General features: G+C 36.2%; 1 protein-coding gene across 4 annotated transcripts in view; it reads right to left on the bottom strand.

Annotated features, from left to right (window-relative positions):
- The window catches only part of PRDM15 (PR/SET domain 15), a 184523-nt gene that overhangs the window by 26631 nt on the left and 142187 nt on the right, over window positions 1–15705 (bottom strand). For all 4 annotated transcript variants that reach the window (XM_074213837.1, XM_074213838.1, XM_074213840.1 and 1 more), the window contains 4 exons: window positions 7900–8063; window positions 7363–7442; window positions 4330–4449; window positions 2789–2920 (listed from right to left, as the gene is read on the bottom strand). In XM_074213837.1, coding sequence (XP_074069938.1) covers window positions 2789–2920; window positions 4330–4449; window positions 7363–7442; window positions 7900–8063 — 496 coding nt within the window. The remainder of the gene's footprint in view (window positions 1–2788; window positions 2921–4329; window positions 4450–7362; window positions 7443–7899; window positions 8064–15705) is intronic.

The following is a 15705-nucleotide window of genomic DNA, read 5'->3' as shown; positions in this document are numbered from 1 at the left end:
CTGAGTAAATGTAATGATTAATCAAATTGTCCAATTCATCTGAGGTTTTTGTTTCAGAGTATTGTTAGAAATCTTTCTAAATTATCTTAGTGCTCCAAAATACTCATATCACTACACATAATGGCAAAAAATGTTTGAAATTATGTATACAATGAAAGGTAAATAGTAGAAAAATATATAAAATATTAATTTAATATTATAAGGACTGCTGGGGCAGCATGATGCAATGGACAAAGCTAGCCCTAGAGTGGAAGAACTATACTCAAGCCCTCTCTCTCCACCTATCTGATTTTTGCTTCTCAGTCTCAAATGGAAGTTGACCTGTTTGAAAATCTAGTAGTCGTAGATGTACCATAGCACTCTTGTCCTTTTCTTCTCCCTCTATACTACTTCTCTTAGTAATCTTATCAGCCACTATGGATTTAATTACCATCTCTGTACTGATGGGACAGCTAGGTGGGTCAGTGGATAGAGCACCAACCCTAGAGACAGGAGGACCTGAGTTCAAATGTGAGCTCAAACATTTGATTCTCACAGCTTACTGAGTGACCTTCAGCAAGTCATTTAACCCTGCCAGCCTTGCATCCAGGACCATCTCCAGTTATCCTGATTCATACCTTGATTCATATCTGGATCCAGATGGCTCTGATGAGAAAGTGAGGCTGGTTACTTAGTATAGCACTCCTTAACTCAAATTCAGTTGCCATGGCATCACCTCCGTGATGTCATGATCTTCTTTGAGAATGAAGGACAAACATCATCATCATCATCTATACAGATAATACTCAAATCTGTTTCTTATCTATCCTTAAACCTGATGACTTCCATCCTTATATCTCCAGCTGCCTTTTAACATATCTCAAACTAGATGTCGAATAGAAATCTTAAATTTAACATGTTCAATACTGAACTCATCATCTTTTTCTCTAAACTCTTCCCCTTCTTGCTATGTTGCCCTTCCCTGCCCACCCCCAATTTAATCTATTGCTAAGGTCTTTATAGTATCTCTAGAACATATATACCCATTTCTTTTGCTCCTAACTGCCATCATGGGACCTCATCTCCTTGGACTATTTCAATAATCTGCTGATTGGTCTGCCTGATGCAAGCTTTTGACACTGTAGTCCATCAAAGTTGTTAAATATAATTTTCCTAAAATGCAGGTCTCATCATGTCCTTTCCCTCCCCTTCCCTTCTACCCCCATCCCATCTTCTACTTAGTAAACTGCAATGGCTCCTATCACCTCCCTATCCAATACAAGAGGCAGCTGGTGTAGCACTGGGAAGTGCAGATTTCATATCTGGTTTTAGACATGGACAAATTTTGTAATCCTTAACCTCTATTTGCTTTGGGTGTACTCCTCTGTAAAATAGGGATAATGATCGCAACTACCTGCCAGGGTGATGTGAGGATCAAATGAGTTAATATTTGTAAAGTGCTCAGGACAATGTCTGACACACAGTAAGTTAGATTATTATATTTATTATTGTTATTGTACTATTATCTTATTCCCTGCCATAGACTCTCTGATCCAGCAGACCAGTGGTCTGCTCCATCTCTCAACCCTTGGAGCCTTTTTTCTGGATCTTCCTTTTGTCTAGAATGTCGAGCGTACTCTTCCTCCTAATGTTTCTAATCAATTCCCAGGTCAAATCTCATCTTCTGTTAGAAACCTTTCTCATTCTCTTCAATTTTAGTACTTTCCCTCTTTAACTATTTTCAATTAATTTGCAATTAGTTTGTGTATAGTAGTTTCCATGTTATCTCCTGTGAGCTACTAGAGAGCAGGTTTTGTCTTTTGCTTTTGTTTGTGTCCCTATGTTTGAGAAAGTGACAAATATATACTAGGCTTAAATAAATGTTTGATTTTTTGACACATCATGATTATGTTAACCTTATGGAAATCAAGTGCCTGATAAACAGTTTCTTCAATGAAAGTGTTTTTTTAACCAATGAAATCACAAGTTCATTTCAAAATAAAGGAATGATGAATATGAAGAATTCAGGGTAAAATAGGAAGATGGAAGATATGTGTGAATGAACTACTGAGGTGTGAAAATTCAAAAGAACAACCCACATTTTATGCTAAGGTAAATTTTGCAAGCAATACTAAAAGTTACTAAATCAGTCAAATACAATGGATAATAGTGGTTCCAAATAATTAAAGTTAAAATAAAATTTTCTTTTTTGTTTACCTTTAAAAAAAATTACAAAGAGGGAAAGTTACAGTTATGTTTAGCTGTAATCACTATATTAGGAATTTAGTTTAACTTTTTTTAAAGAAAATGATACTATGAATGGTAGGTTGTATATGGTGAAGTGATATGTTCAAAAAATATCAATAAAAGGATATATTATAAATTCCTGCTAAATAAGTGCTATAAATACTAGTTTAGTCCAGGATGATTCAGATAAATAAAATGAATTTTGCTTTTATGATTTGTACCTTCAGATAGTTATCCTGAAAATCAATGAGTACAAAATTAAAGGTATAAAATTGAGTATAGATCAAGAATTGTGGTCAATTAAAAAAATCTTTAGTGTAAACTTGTTCTGTTTTTGTGTTTCTCATAATATTGAGTTTAGAAAATTGAAGTTTTTACATTTTTACATTTACTTTCAGTCATTGTGTAGCCTTGGCATGTTTATAAATATTAGATTGCACTGAGATGGATGGAAGTTCAAGAGTTCATGTAGTCCAACATCAGGTCAATGGCTGAGCAACAATTAGGTTATCTAGATGAAAAGAGAGAAGATAAGCCCGTTATTTTGCAACTACTCACTGACCTGTATGTCTTTTGTAGTGCTTCAACATGTTGACCTTTTGAGCAAATTTCCTATGACACTCCTTGCATTCATATTCCTTGATACCTTTATGAAGTTTCATATGGTGACGAAGAGCATGTTTGGTTTTCATGCCTATGAGGAAAAAATAAGCAGAGAAAAGCATATAATGCCCAAATCCTCCCATGCCCCTGGGACTGTACATAGACTGGTAACAAGAATGAATTCTTAAAAAAAAAAATAATGAATTCTTTTATCAGTCATCATTTAAATTTGTCATACCTAACTTCTAAGGGCACTAGTCTGTGGTATAATTCAGATTTATTAAATCTTTTACCTGCCTTGAACTGATAATGTAGGTAAAAATTTCCTAAATTAGTGTTATCAAAGACATATGTTTTAACCCTGGGACTATATGGTTAAATTGTCTCACAGTAGGATAAACAATAATAAAAGTAGCTTTAAAAGTTTTGAATAATTTTATTTGTATTTTCAAGACAGCTTATTATCTGGATTCAAGAGAATATAATATTATATAAAAAAGAAAACAGCATTAAAAAAGCAATGTGGTGGGGCAATTGGTGGCACAGTGAATAGAGCACTGGCCCTAGAGTCAGGAGTACCTGAGTTCAAATCCGGCCTCAAACACTTAAACTCCATTATATACATATTAATATTAAACTTTAAACCTATCTTTTAAAATTACTTTAATCTCACAAAGATGATCATGTGGATTCTAAATATATGCATTTATACATGTGTGTATAAACCATAATCTTAATAATTTGAATTCATGAGAGCCTGAATTGCAGACTAGTTTAAAAAAAAGAAATACAATATCATTACAGAGTGTTTCTACATGGCTTAAAGCATCATTTGACATTTTCTTCCCTTTCAAGTGTATAAATATTTGTTGTCCTTTTAGTTATTATTCTAGTAATTGCATGGCAGGGTCCTTTAATGTACCACCTGATCAATCTTTCTCAATGATGGTGAAAAGATTAACTTTTTAGTCTAGCGCTTTTAAGAATTATAAAATTAAAAGAGTCTGAATTAATATGAGCTGATTACATTTCTTTCACAAGAATGAAAACAAGTCAATCTGCAATTTCAGGGACAATTTTAGTGACTTTTAGGCTGAACGGTGGTGTTAGTTAACAAAGGGGGAGGGGAAGTTTTTGAAGTAATTTCCCCATTATTAAGGAGGAAAAGACAGAAAAGTGGAACTGAAGGAAGTATTTCCCAAAATAAGCAGTTGATGGAGTTAGATATATCTATGTGATTAAGGAAACTTTTTTCTCAGCCCTCTTGGACTATGACCAAGTACTGCCTCAAAAGGCTTTTTTGACTAGCTAAGGGGAGGAGAAAATTTAGCAAGTCTTAATTTAACAGTTGCTTCAAGTCAAGATTAAAGTTAAATGAGGCTGAATTAGAGAGGGATAATAGCAGAGAAAGTACTTTACCACATCTGCCTAGATTAGAATTACTGTTTACTTCCCACATGCACTTTAAGTGAATTACATTAAATAGAACAACATACCTACCTTTTCCACATTCTGCACATAAGTATTCCCTTATATTGTCGTGTACTCTCATATGTTCTTTAAGCATATCTTTTCTGGCAAAGGATTTGCCACATTGCTCACATGCATGACTTTTTACACCTTCAAAAAATTAAATCAAATTTGTTAGGAAAAAACATCAAAATTTAAATTAATGAGTAAACTACAAAACTAGGTTTTGAGATAGACATGTTCAAAATATCCATTCAGGTCTGAAATCTGAATTAATTAGTGACAAATCTGTTTAATGCACCACTGACTTATTTACAATCATGATTTTGATCTTCTGATAACTAATTTGCCTTCCCTAAGGAAGCTGGCTAACCTGATTATTGTAAGGTAGATGCTTGAGATGGGTTTGAGGGTTTAGATGAATGTCATTCAAAATTGTGAGCCTTGACCCAATACAAATGTATATTTTGTTCAGAGAAACCAAGTTACAGGACTTTTACCGGTTATGAACTGCTCTCACTTCTATTGTACTGGACAGTATAAGTATTATGTGAATACAATTTTGTGCAAAGGGCAGGAGATTGCCCTGCTACCTCAAAGTTTGTTGGTTTATTGATTTATAGACCCTAAATGGTCCTTGAAACTATCTATTGTTAAATGGTACTAATTTTATACTTAGGACAACTCTAGTAATGTTTTAAATCGAAACAAAATTGTACATTTAAGAGGGGGAAAAAGTACTGAAAAAATAATGTGTTTAAGAAACTGTAGAGGGAAAAATTAAGCTTAAATAATTAAGGACAAAGAGATGATGAGCTAAAAACTGGAATACAAAAAAAACCTCCGTAGTTTTTAACTACACTATTCATGGCTGAATGCTAGCACATGTTTTTTTCCACCCTACTGTTCCATATACACGATTAATTTAGAAAAGATAGAGCCCTGAATAAGAATGAATATAAGGCTAATTATGATTTTTCCGATTGTACTTTTGTTCAGGATGTATTGGTCTATCTTGGCACAGAAGCACTGTACCAATTAGTGAATTTTTTTTTAAGGATTTTGCAAGGCAAATGGGGTTAAATGGCTTGCCCAAGGCCACACAGCTAGGTAATTATTAAGTGTCTGAGGCTGGATTTGAATTCAGGTACTGCTGACTTCAGGGACGATGCTCTATCCATTGCACCACCTAGCTGCCCCCAATTAGTGAAATATTTCTGAGAAAATTAACTCCTAGATTGGAATTTGGAATTGGAATATCCAATAGATTAGATAACTTGCCTCATGAGATAAACACATCAACAATGACAGAGATATATGTACAAATTATAAAGGCTATAAGGAACTTCCGATCCAACATCTCCACTGTCCTGAGATTAATCTTCAGGGGCAACAGAATGTCAAAATGGAATTTAAATGGGATAGCAGAAAGTTTGTTGAAACCAAATTTAAAAGTCAGATACCTTACCAATAAGAAAACTGGATTTGTTCCACATAAAATTTTAATGAGCAGCTATTTTTCTGACCTAAAATTAGTTGATGACCTCTTAAATTAATGTTAATGCTCTAATGATATGATACTTCCATATACAAGTAAATGTTCCATGGCAAAGAAACAGAAGATGAGTTATCCTAATAAACCTATTAATGGATTCATGAGTCCCTGAGTGCAAGAATTCCCTAAAATCCTGATCTAAGGTGCTTGAACCCAGTTCTCATTACTATGAAAGGTAAAGACCTCTTTCCACATGGATTTGTAACAGATAATGCAAAAATGTCCCTTCTCTTGAGGAGCCAGTCAAATCTAAAGGGATAGTGCAAATGAACTTTCAAGCCTTGGACTGATAATATCTAAGTTGTTAAAGATCTAGATCTGTTCAAATAGGGGCAAGAAAATCTTCTCTATTCCTTATTTCCCAAATATGGACAGATTATGTCCATAGCAAAGGACAACAATACCATATCTATACATCTTCCTTCCCTGACAGTCTTATACAGTTATGAGGAGAAGATCTGTTTATCTGGGTGGGTAACTAATTAGCCAGACTTCAGAAAGCCAGGAAGGTAGGTCATGGAAGACAGCTTTGCTTTTCTTACTGACATCAATGTCCTAATCTTTGAGAATGTAGTCACTACTTTTCATATATTCCTTCTGCAAGGCAACCACTAGCAATAATCTCTCCCAAAGAAATTATGTGCACCTTGTTGTGTTTGACCTTTATATAATCACCTGTTGCTGATTTTCAGGGTAATGATATTTTTACTTTATAAGCATAAAAAAAGGAGAGATAATGTGGAATTTCACTTTGTTGTGCTTTGGGGGAGCCTGACATTACTAGTATTAGAAACTTTTCACATTAAAAACTGCTTCATTTCTAAAAACAATGAGAAACCACTTGCTTAAATTGCACTAATCAGTTGTGTTAATATTTTACCTTCCTCAGATTAGTACAAAAACCTACTTGGTCATTAAATTGACTAACTGACTCATCATAAAAGTTGTTCCCCCCTCATTCTGCTAATTTTGTTCTCCCACATTTGATTTTGCTTCCACAAGGTAATAAAAATCATTTGCCTTAACCTATCACACAGTACAGCTTCTTGGTGACACTAAGACAGTCTGTGTATGAATATCTCTACTACTGAAAATACAATAAATAAGGAGTAATATTTTGGCCACAAATGCATTGAGAGAAAAACAGCACAGGTTTTAAGCCAGGGGATTCAATTTTCTTATTTTACATCCCCACTTAATTGAGGAGAGAATTTCAGAAAGATATCAGAGATATTCACCTCTAACACATTAGCTTTGTGAAGACAATCACTTAATTGCCAGAGGTTCAGTTTCTTCTTCTATAAAATAGAAATTTTACATAGCCTGTTTCAAAGAATTTATCTGAAGAATTTTGCAAACTATAAAATGCTATTTTAATATATTAATTAGCTATCCTTAGAGCTTGTAGGTTACTAAACAATTTTCCCAATAAAATTATAATGAAACAGTTAAGGAATATGTTCATATTAGAAAAAGGCAGCTTAGAGTTATAGGGATAAATATACTACCTGTGTGTATAAGCTTATGCCGTTCCAAATTTCCTATGCTATTAAAGATTCTTCCGCAAATTTCACATGGATGAATGTACCTAAAACAAGAGAAAAAGACTATTGGACAGTGAGCTCACATTTAGTCATTATTTTGGTAATTTACAATAAAACTGAAATTTTATTAAATGAAAAGGTTAAAAAATATTAATCAGATTTTTCAAACTTCATGTAAATAAGCACAAATACTATACTGTCAAGGAGGCACAAGACTAAACTCTATCTGTTCCTGTAATGTTTAAGAAATATATATCACAATGGAGATGAGGATAAAGATAAGTCATGTCATACTACTATATATATGAACTCTATATCAATACTATAAAGTTAATAAATATGAGCATTAGCCACAATACTTTGAGAAAAATGTTGAGCTCCTGCAAATTATTCAATAAAATATTTATTAATATGGAAGTATAGCCATTTCTCTCAAACACAATTCCAGCAGGCACTACAGAACAACCATGAGGAGGTAACATTTTGTCACAAAAGCCTTACTTCTGTACATTGGGGTCAGGCAGGTTCTCCCGGTGAATAACCATATGTGCATGATAAGTAGCTTTAAGGGCAAATCGTCTGTTGCAGATACTACAGCCATAGCCTTTCTCCTTGTGGACCTCCATGATGTGCTTGAGGTACTCTTTCCCTCTACCAAATGTCAGCTGTGGAATAAATCAAGAATAAATGAAGAGGCAAAGAACAGAAAAGGTAGAAAACTTTGATGTTCTGTACCCTAACAAATAGAAAAAGCTTCTTTTTTGTAAATAAATGTTAAAATGCAGATCCAGGCAAGTTTAAAAATCCAAATTGTCTTATATAGGTGAAATGGCTTCAGCCTACAAGATGACTTCCAAGACATAACTGCATCTTTGAGTCAAAATCTTGGTCTCTAACTCCAAGATAGGAAACAATTAGGACTAAAAAGGGCATGGTTTGTAAGTTTCTCTTCTGAACCTTTCCATTTTCCTTTTTTACACTCTTTTGGTACCTCTTTACCTAACAATGTCATTATCAATGCCCCTTGATGCTTAGGGTCTATCAACCTATCTGACTTACACCTATACTTCCTAAGTTTATCCCATGTTATATCCCCTTCTCCCCAGTCATCACAAAAGGAAAAAAACAAAAACCCAAACCTCATGTCTCCTTACCTCACAGATTTGTTGCAAGCAAAATCTGATAAATCCACTCTACATTGTAAATAACTGAAGTTTAATATATTTCTATCTTGAGAAATAGGCTCTCAGGGACACCTGTATTTTATGCAGTATCATATGCAAACCAAACAGATTTTACAGTAATGGAATGTTCTAGGGTACCAAATCCAACTTTATGCTATATAGGTTATATTAAATACATAAAAGACAGGATTAACCCATTCTGCTACAAATTTCAAGTCTCATGAAAAATATGTACCTATTCTTTCTTACTGAGCTACCCCTCTATTTCTTTTGTTAAATTTATTTATTCATTCTTATGTTGTACAAATAATGGTTTTTATACATTACTAAAATATTCTTGTTTTAAGAGTAAACATAATACCCCCCTCCCCCCAAGAAAATATGGGCCCACATAAGCGATACAGTAAAGGGGAGAGAAAAAATTAAAATTAAAAAATAATAATAATTGTAGGTATGGCCAGGTGGCACAATGGACAGAGCACCGGCCCTAGAGCCAGGAGCACCCGAGCCCAAGTCCAGCCATTGATACCCAACAATCACCCTGTGTGACCCCATGCAAGCCACCCTAACCCCATTGCCCTGCAACCCCCCCCCCCCTAAAAAGACCCAAAATAAAATAGTAATAATAATAGTAGGGGCAGCTGGGTGGCAGACAAAGCACTGGCCCTTGAGCCAGGGTGCTCCAGGTCCAAATCTGGCTTCAGACACACAACGATCACCTAGCTATGCAATCCCAGGTAGGTCACCCAGCCCCATTTGCCCTGCAACCCCCCAAAAAGAATAATAACAATAATAATAAAAAGTGTGCTTCAGTCTTTGTTCCAACACCAACAACTCTGTCACAGGTGGATCACATTCTTTATGATAAGTCCATCACAAAAGTGACTTCCACATTTTTCCACCATTGCCATTGCTAATTGCAACTCCCTCCATTCATATTTCTCCACTACCATGTATTATATTTTCTCTCTCCTTTCACTCTGTCTCTGCTGTAGGGTAGTTGAGTGGCACAGCAGACAGATCCCTGGCCCTGGGGCCAAGAGGCCCCGAGCCCACATGCCACCCTTTAGGCCCAGCATCCACCTGGCTCTATGGTCCCAGACAGGCCATCCAATCCCAGCCCCGTGCAAGAAATAAAAAAGAAAATGTGTTATATCTGACCACTCTCCCCCCATGGTCCATCCTCTCCTCCATCACTCACATCCCCACCTTGCCCCTGTATCCCTTCTCTCCTTCTTACTACAGATGTCTATACCCCATTGAGTATATATACTGTTTCCTCTCCTAGCCACCTCTGATGAGAGCGAAGATTCCCCTCTTGCCTTCCCCCTTCCATATCATTGCAATAGCTCATTGTAATAAAGAAAAATCTTATTATATGAATTATCTTAAGTCTATTCCTCCTCTCCTTTTTCTTTCTCCTATTACATTTCCCTTTTATCTATTGACTCCATTTTTATACCACATTATGTCTTCAAACTCAGCTCTCTCCTGTGCTTCATATATATAAAAGCTCCCTCTACCTGCTCTATTAAATGAGAAGGTTCATATGAGTATTATCAGTATCATTTTTCTATATGGGAATATATGCAGTTCATCATCATTAAGTCCCTCATATTTTCCTCTTCTCCTCCACTCTCTATGCTTCACCTGAGTCCTGTATTTGAAGATCAAACCTTCTGTTCAGCTCTGGCCATTCCAACAGGAACATTTGAATTTCCCCTAGTTCATTGAAAGTCTATCTTTTTCCCCGGAAGAGGACGTTGTTTTGCTGGGTAGTTGATTCTCGGTTGCATTCTAAGCTCTTTTGCCTTCTGGTATATTATATTCCAAGCCCTATGAGCTTTTAATGTAGTTGCTGCTAAGTCCTGTGTGATCGTGATTGCAGCTCCACGATATTTGAGTTGTGTCTTTATGGCTGCTTGTAATATTTTCTCTTTGACTTGGGAGTTCTGGAACTTGGCTATAATATTCCTAGGTGTTGGTTTTTTTTTTTTTTTTTTGGATCTCTTTCTCGGGGGTATAGGTGGATTCTCTCCATTTCTATTTTGCCCTCTGCTTCTTCCTGTAATAGTTCTTTGAAAATGGTGTCAAGGCTCTTTTCCTGATCGTGACTTTTAGGTATTCCAATAATTTTAAAATTATCTTTCCTAAATCTGTTTTCCATATCAGTTGTTTTTTCAATGAGATGTTTCACATCTTCTAATTTTTCATTCTTTGGTTTTGAAGTATTGAGTCCTGATTTCTCATAAAATCAGAAATTTCCGAGTTCTATTCTTTGTCTGAAGGATTTGTTTTCCTCAGAGAACTTTGTTATCTCCTTTTTCATCTGGCCAATTCTGCTTTTTAAAGCATTCTTCTCCTCAATAACTTTTTGAACTGTTTTATCCATTTGACCTATGCTGGTTTTTAACATGTTATTTTCTTCAGCATTTTTTTGGATTTCCTTGACTAAGCTGCTGACTTCATTTTCATGTTTTTCCTGCATCTCCCTAATTTCTTTGTCCAATTTTTCCTCTATCTCCCTCACTTGATTTTTTTTAGGGTTTTTTTTCCAAGGCAAATGGGGTTCAGTGGCTTGTCCAAGGCCACACAGCTAGGTAATTATTAAGTGTCTGAGACTGGATTTGAACCCAGGTACTCCTGACTCCAGGGCCGGTGCTTTATCCACTGCGCCACCTAGCTGCCCCCTCACTTGATTTTCAAAGTCTTTTTTGAGCTCTGTCATGGCCTGAGCCCAATTTCTGTTTTTCTTGGGGTCTTTAGATGCAGGAGCTTGTACCTCCTCATCTTCAGATTGAGTGTTTTGATTCTTCTTGGGATCATAAGCAAAGTATTTGTCAATGGTGTTCCTCTTTTTGCCTCTTCTTACTCATGTCCCCAGGCTTAGCCTGTTTTGGGGGTGCTTCCTGAGCTTTTGGGATACTCCCACAAGGGTCTCAGTGTGTGAGGCTTTGTCCTCCCTCCTGGTCTATGAATGACCATAAGCGCCCCCCTCTGCCATGGGGCTGAGGTGGGGGGGGCGCTGCTGTTCTGTGGGGGACCTAGACTGCGATCAGGATCTGAATGTGGTCAGAACCCCAGAGTCCCATTGCAGGGAAAGAGGATAGAGCTCTACAGTCTCTCTCTCTCTTCACTCCCCTTCCTATGCTCAGTGGGCTCATACCTGGGGGGCTCCTGCTTACCAGCTCCGCCCACTTCTGGTTCCTGGATCTGGACTGCCTTGGCCAAGCTGCTCACTGTGTGCCCTGAGGGCTGGGCTTCATGTGCTCGCTCTGGCAGAGGTCCCCCCCCAGCTGTTCCCCCAAGTTGTGCCTGATGCTCTCCGGTGTATAGGTCAGGAAACTGCCCCTGCTGCTGTGAGCCGTGCTCCCAGCACCCTGGGGCTGTCTCCAGGAGGCTGAAGTTCCTTCACTCTGATGTGGCATCCCTCCTGTGGAGCTGACACTTTCCGCTCTTTTCCAGGTTACCTTGAGTAGGAGAACTGCCTCACTGGATTCCTCCTTGGGTTCTGTCTCTCAAAAATGTAGAGTCCTTAGTTTATAAGTTTTTCTCCAGAGCAACTGAGAGAAGGTCCTCTCCTGTTGCCATCTTGGGTCCACCCTCCTACCCCTCTATTTCTTAATGGGTACTAAATTGTTTTGATGATTACTGCTTTATGGAATAGTTTGGGATTTAAGTCTGTGAGGCCCTCTTTCCACTTTTTTGTTTTACACCGTTTCTCTTGAAAATTTTTACCTTTGTTCCTCTAATTGAATTTTGTGGTTATTTTTCTAAATTTCATATCCCCTTAAGGGAATTCTCAGGTACTGTATAAATGTTTCACCAGATATGAGACTAATTTAGTATTTTAATTTAGGTAAAATTGTCATTTTTATGATACAATCTCAGTGTAATATATGTCCAGTTTCTGAGGTTTAGTTTCATAAACAGAATTTTATAGTTATAGTCATATAGTTCCTATATGTATCTTGGTAAGAAGACTCCTGAATATTTTAAATATTCTAGTTATATAAATACAAGTAAAAAAAGATAGCCCCTTCCCTTGAGGAGATTACGATCTATTGAGGGAAGATAACCATTAAAGGAAGCTGAAAAGCAAATGAAGGTGAGGAATTAGTAAGGGGTATGTATGATAGAGAAGTCTAAAGTTATCTAAAGGCAGTGGAATTTATAAGAAATGAGAAGATTACTGAGACACTTTATTAAACAGAGACCCTGGAGTCCATGGTCCTGCCCTCTACCCAGGGACTCAAGGTACTGCTAAGACGTGAATACTAGGTAGAATCAGTCTGGAAGAATAGTGAGATTTTCTAATGGCTGAGGGTATGACAAAGAGATTCAAAGAAATCTAAAAGCAGTGTATCCTATGGGAACTGGGAATATCATCTTTTTCACCTGTCAAAAAATAATAATTTTGTTTCTCCTTTGGCTAACCATATTTCCACAATTCCCTTCTCTTGTGTTAGTGTTATTTGCATTTATACACAGTATGTATTGAATAATAGTTATCACTGATCTTAATGGAATAATCTCTGGTTTATCCTCACTATGTATCTTGATCTTGGTTTTTATAGGAATGGTTGTTATATTCTGTAAAGTGCTTTGGCAATCATATTGGAGTGAGGTGAAACATCAGAATTGCTTCAGTTTGCAAATAGTGAGAGAATTTTTTTCACATGTTAATGATAACTTCGATTTCTTTTCTCAAAAACTATTGAGTATTTATCTATTTATCTATTAAAGAATAATTTCTAAATCATTACTGATAAGAGAACTATAAATTAAAACAACTCTGAGGTACCACCTCAAACTTATCAGATTGACCAATATAACAAAAAAGGAGAATAATCAATTTTGGAGGGGATGTAGAAAAACTGGGACAATAATGCATTGCTGGTGGAGTTGTGATTTGATTCAACTATTCTGAAGAGTAAATTGGAACTATGCCTAAAAGATAATAAAACTGTGCATACTCTGATTCAGAAATACTTGTACTAGGTCTGTAGCCCAGAGATCATTAAAAAAAAAAAGTGAAAAAGATTCACATGTACAAAAATATTTAAAGCAACCCTCTTTTTGTAGTGGCAAAGAATTGGAAACTCCCCCAATTGGGGAATGGTTGAACAAGTTGTGGTATATGAATGTGATGGAGTACTATTGTTCTGTAAGAAATCATAACAGGATGGGGGTGGCTAGGTGGCGCAGTGAATAGAGTACCAGCTCTGGAGTCAAGAGTACCCAAGTTCAAATCCAGCCTCAGACACTTAATAATTACCTAGCTGTGTGGCCTTGGGCAAGCCACTTAACCCCATTTGCCTTGAAAAAACCTAAAAAAAAAAATCCTAACAGGAGGCAGCTAGGTGATGTAGTGGATAGAACACTGGCCCTGGAGTTCAAATCCTTGAGGACCTGAGTTCAAAACTGACCTCAGACACTTAATAATTACTAACTGTTTGACCTTGGGCATGTCACTTATCCCCATTGCCTTACCCCCCAAAAAAAAGAAATCATAAACAAGGCAGACTTCTGAAAAGCCTGGAAAGACTTGCATGAAGTACTGCTGAGTCAAGTTAAGCAGAACTTGTACCATTAACAGGAACACTGTGTGATGATATACTATGATGGATTTAGTTCTTATCAGCAGTACAATTCTAAAGGACTTGTAATGGAAAATAGCATCCACATCTGGAGAAAGAAACTTGGAATCTGAATGCAAACCATAGCATACTATTTTTTACTTTTTAAAATTTGTTTTATGTTTACCCTCATATTTTTCCCTTTTGTTCTGATTCTGCTTTCACAACACAATTAATATGGAAATATGTTTAACATAATATACATGCATAACCTATATCATATTACTTACTATCAAGGGGAAGGAAGAGGGAAGAAAGGGAGGGAGAAAAATGTGTAACATAAAACCTTACAGAAAAATAAATGTTGAAAGCTATCTTTGCATATAATTGGAAAAATAATTTTTAAAAATAAAAAAATTATCATTTTTGTTTTTTGATAAAAACATGGGTTAGTTATATTTATAGTTTTTCTAATATTGAAGCAACCATTCTTTCTTTTTTAAAAAATAATTTTTTAAAACTTTTTATTTCTTTAAGGCAATGGCGTTAAGTGACTTTCCCAAGGTCACACAGTTAAGCAATTATTAAGTGTCTGAGGGCTGGATTTGATCTCAGGTACTCCTGACTCTAGGGCCAGTGCTCTATCCACTGCACCACCTAAATGCGCCCCCCAAAATATTTTGTTTTCTGAACTACATGCAACAGTAGTTTTAGCAGTCATTTTTTTTTGCAATGTTTTAGATTTTTTTCCCTCCTTTCCCTTCCTCCTTCCCCCTAAACGAAAGCAATCTGATATACAGGCTCTACATTTATAATTATGCTAAACAATAGATCCATACTGATCATGTGAGAGAAGAATCAAACCCAAACGGAAGAACGAAACCAAAAAAAACAAAACAAAAAAAAAACGAGGGATGGTTAGGTGGCACAGTGAATAGAGCACTGACCCTGGAGTCAGGAGTACCTGAGTTCAAATCCGGCCTCAGACATTTAATAATTACCTAGCTGTGTGGCCTTGGGCAAGCCACTTACCCTCCTTGCCTTGCAAAAAACCTAAAAAAGAAAAATGACATAATACATAAGACAGCTTTTAAAAATTGAAGATAAAGACAGAGTGCTATCTGTGGGGTGGGAGTGGGGGGAGGGAAGCAAGATTGGGGGAAAATTGTAAAACTCAAATAATATCTTTAATAAAAATAAATTTAAAAAAAATGAAGATAAACTTTGGTCTTCATTTAAACTCCACAGTTTAGGGTATTCCACATCTGAATGTACATGTTTACATCTCAAACAACCTTAACTTGCATGTATCCATATATATCCCAACCTAGGGCTTAGCATATGGATCTTTGTGATAAACAGTTTTGGACTCCTGGCTAATATATATTTAAAATTTGCCCATCAATACCATAAGGGATATTGCTTTATAGTTTTCTTTTTCTGTTTTGACCCTCCCAGGTTTAAGTAACAAAGCCACAGCTGTGTCAGGGAAAGAATTTGGTAAGACCTTTCCTTTACTTATACTGCCTAACAATTTTTTTCTT

The sequence above is a fragment of the Macrotis lagotis genome, chromosome 1 (assembly GCF_037893015.1).
Source record: "Macrotis lagotis isolate mMagLag1 chromosome 1, bilby.v1.9.chrom.fasta, whole genome shotgun sequence".
Classification (NCBI taxonomy): domain Eukaryota; kingdom Metazoa; phylum Chordata; class Mammalia; order Peramelemorphia; family Peramelidae; genus Macrotis; species Macrotis lagotis.
The sequence above is the reverse complement of the archived record's forward strand: the minus strand, read 5'-3'. Positions and strand labels throughout refer to the sequence as shown.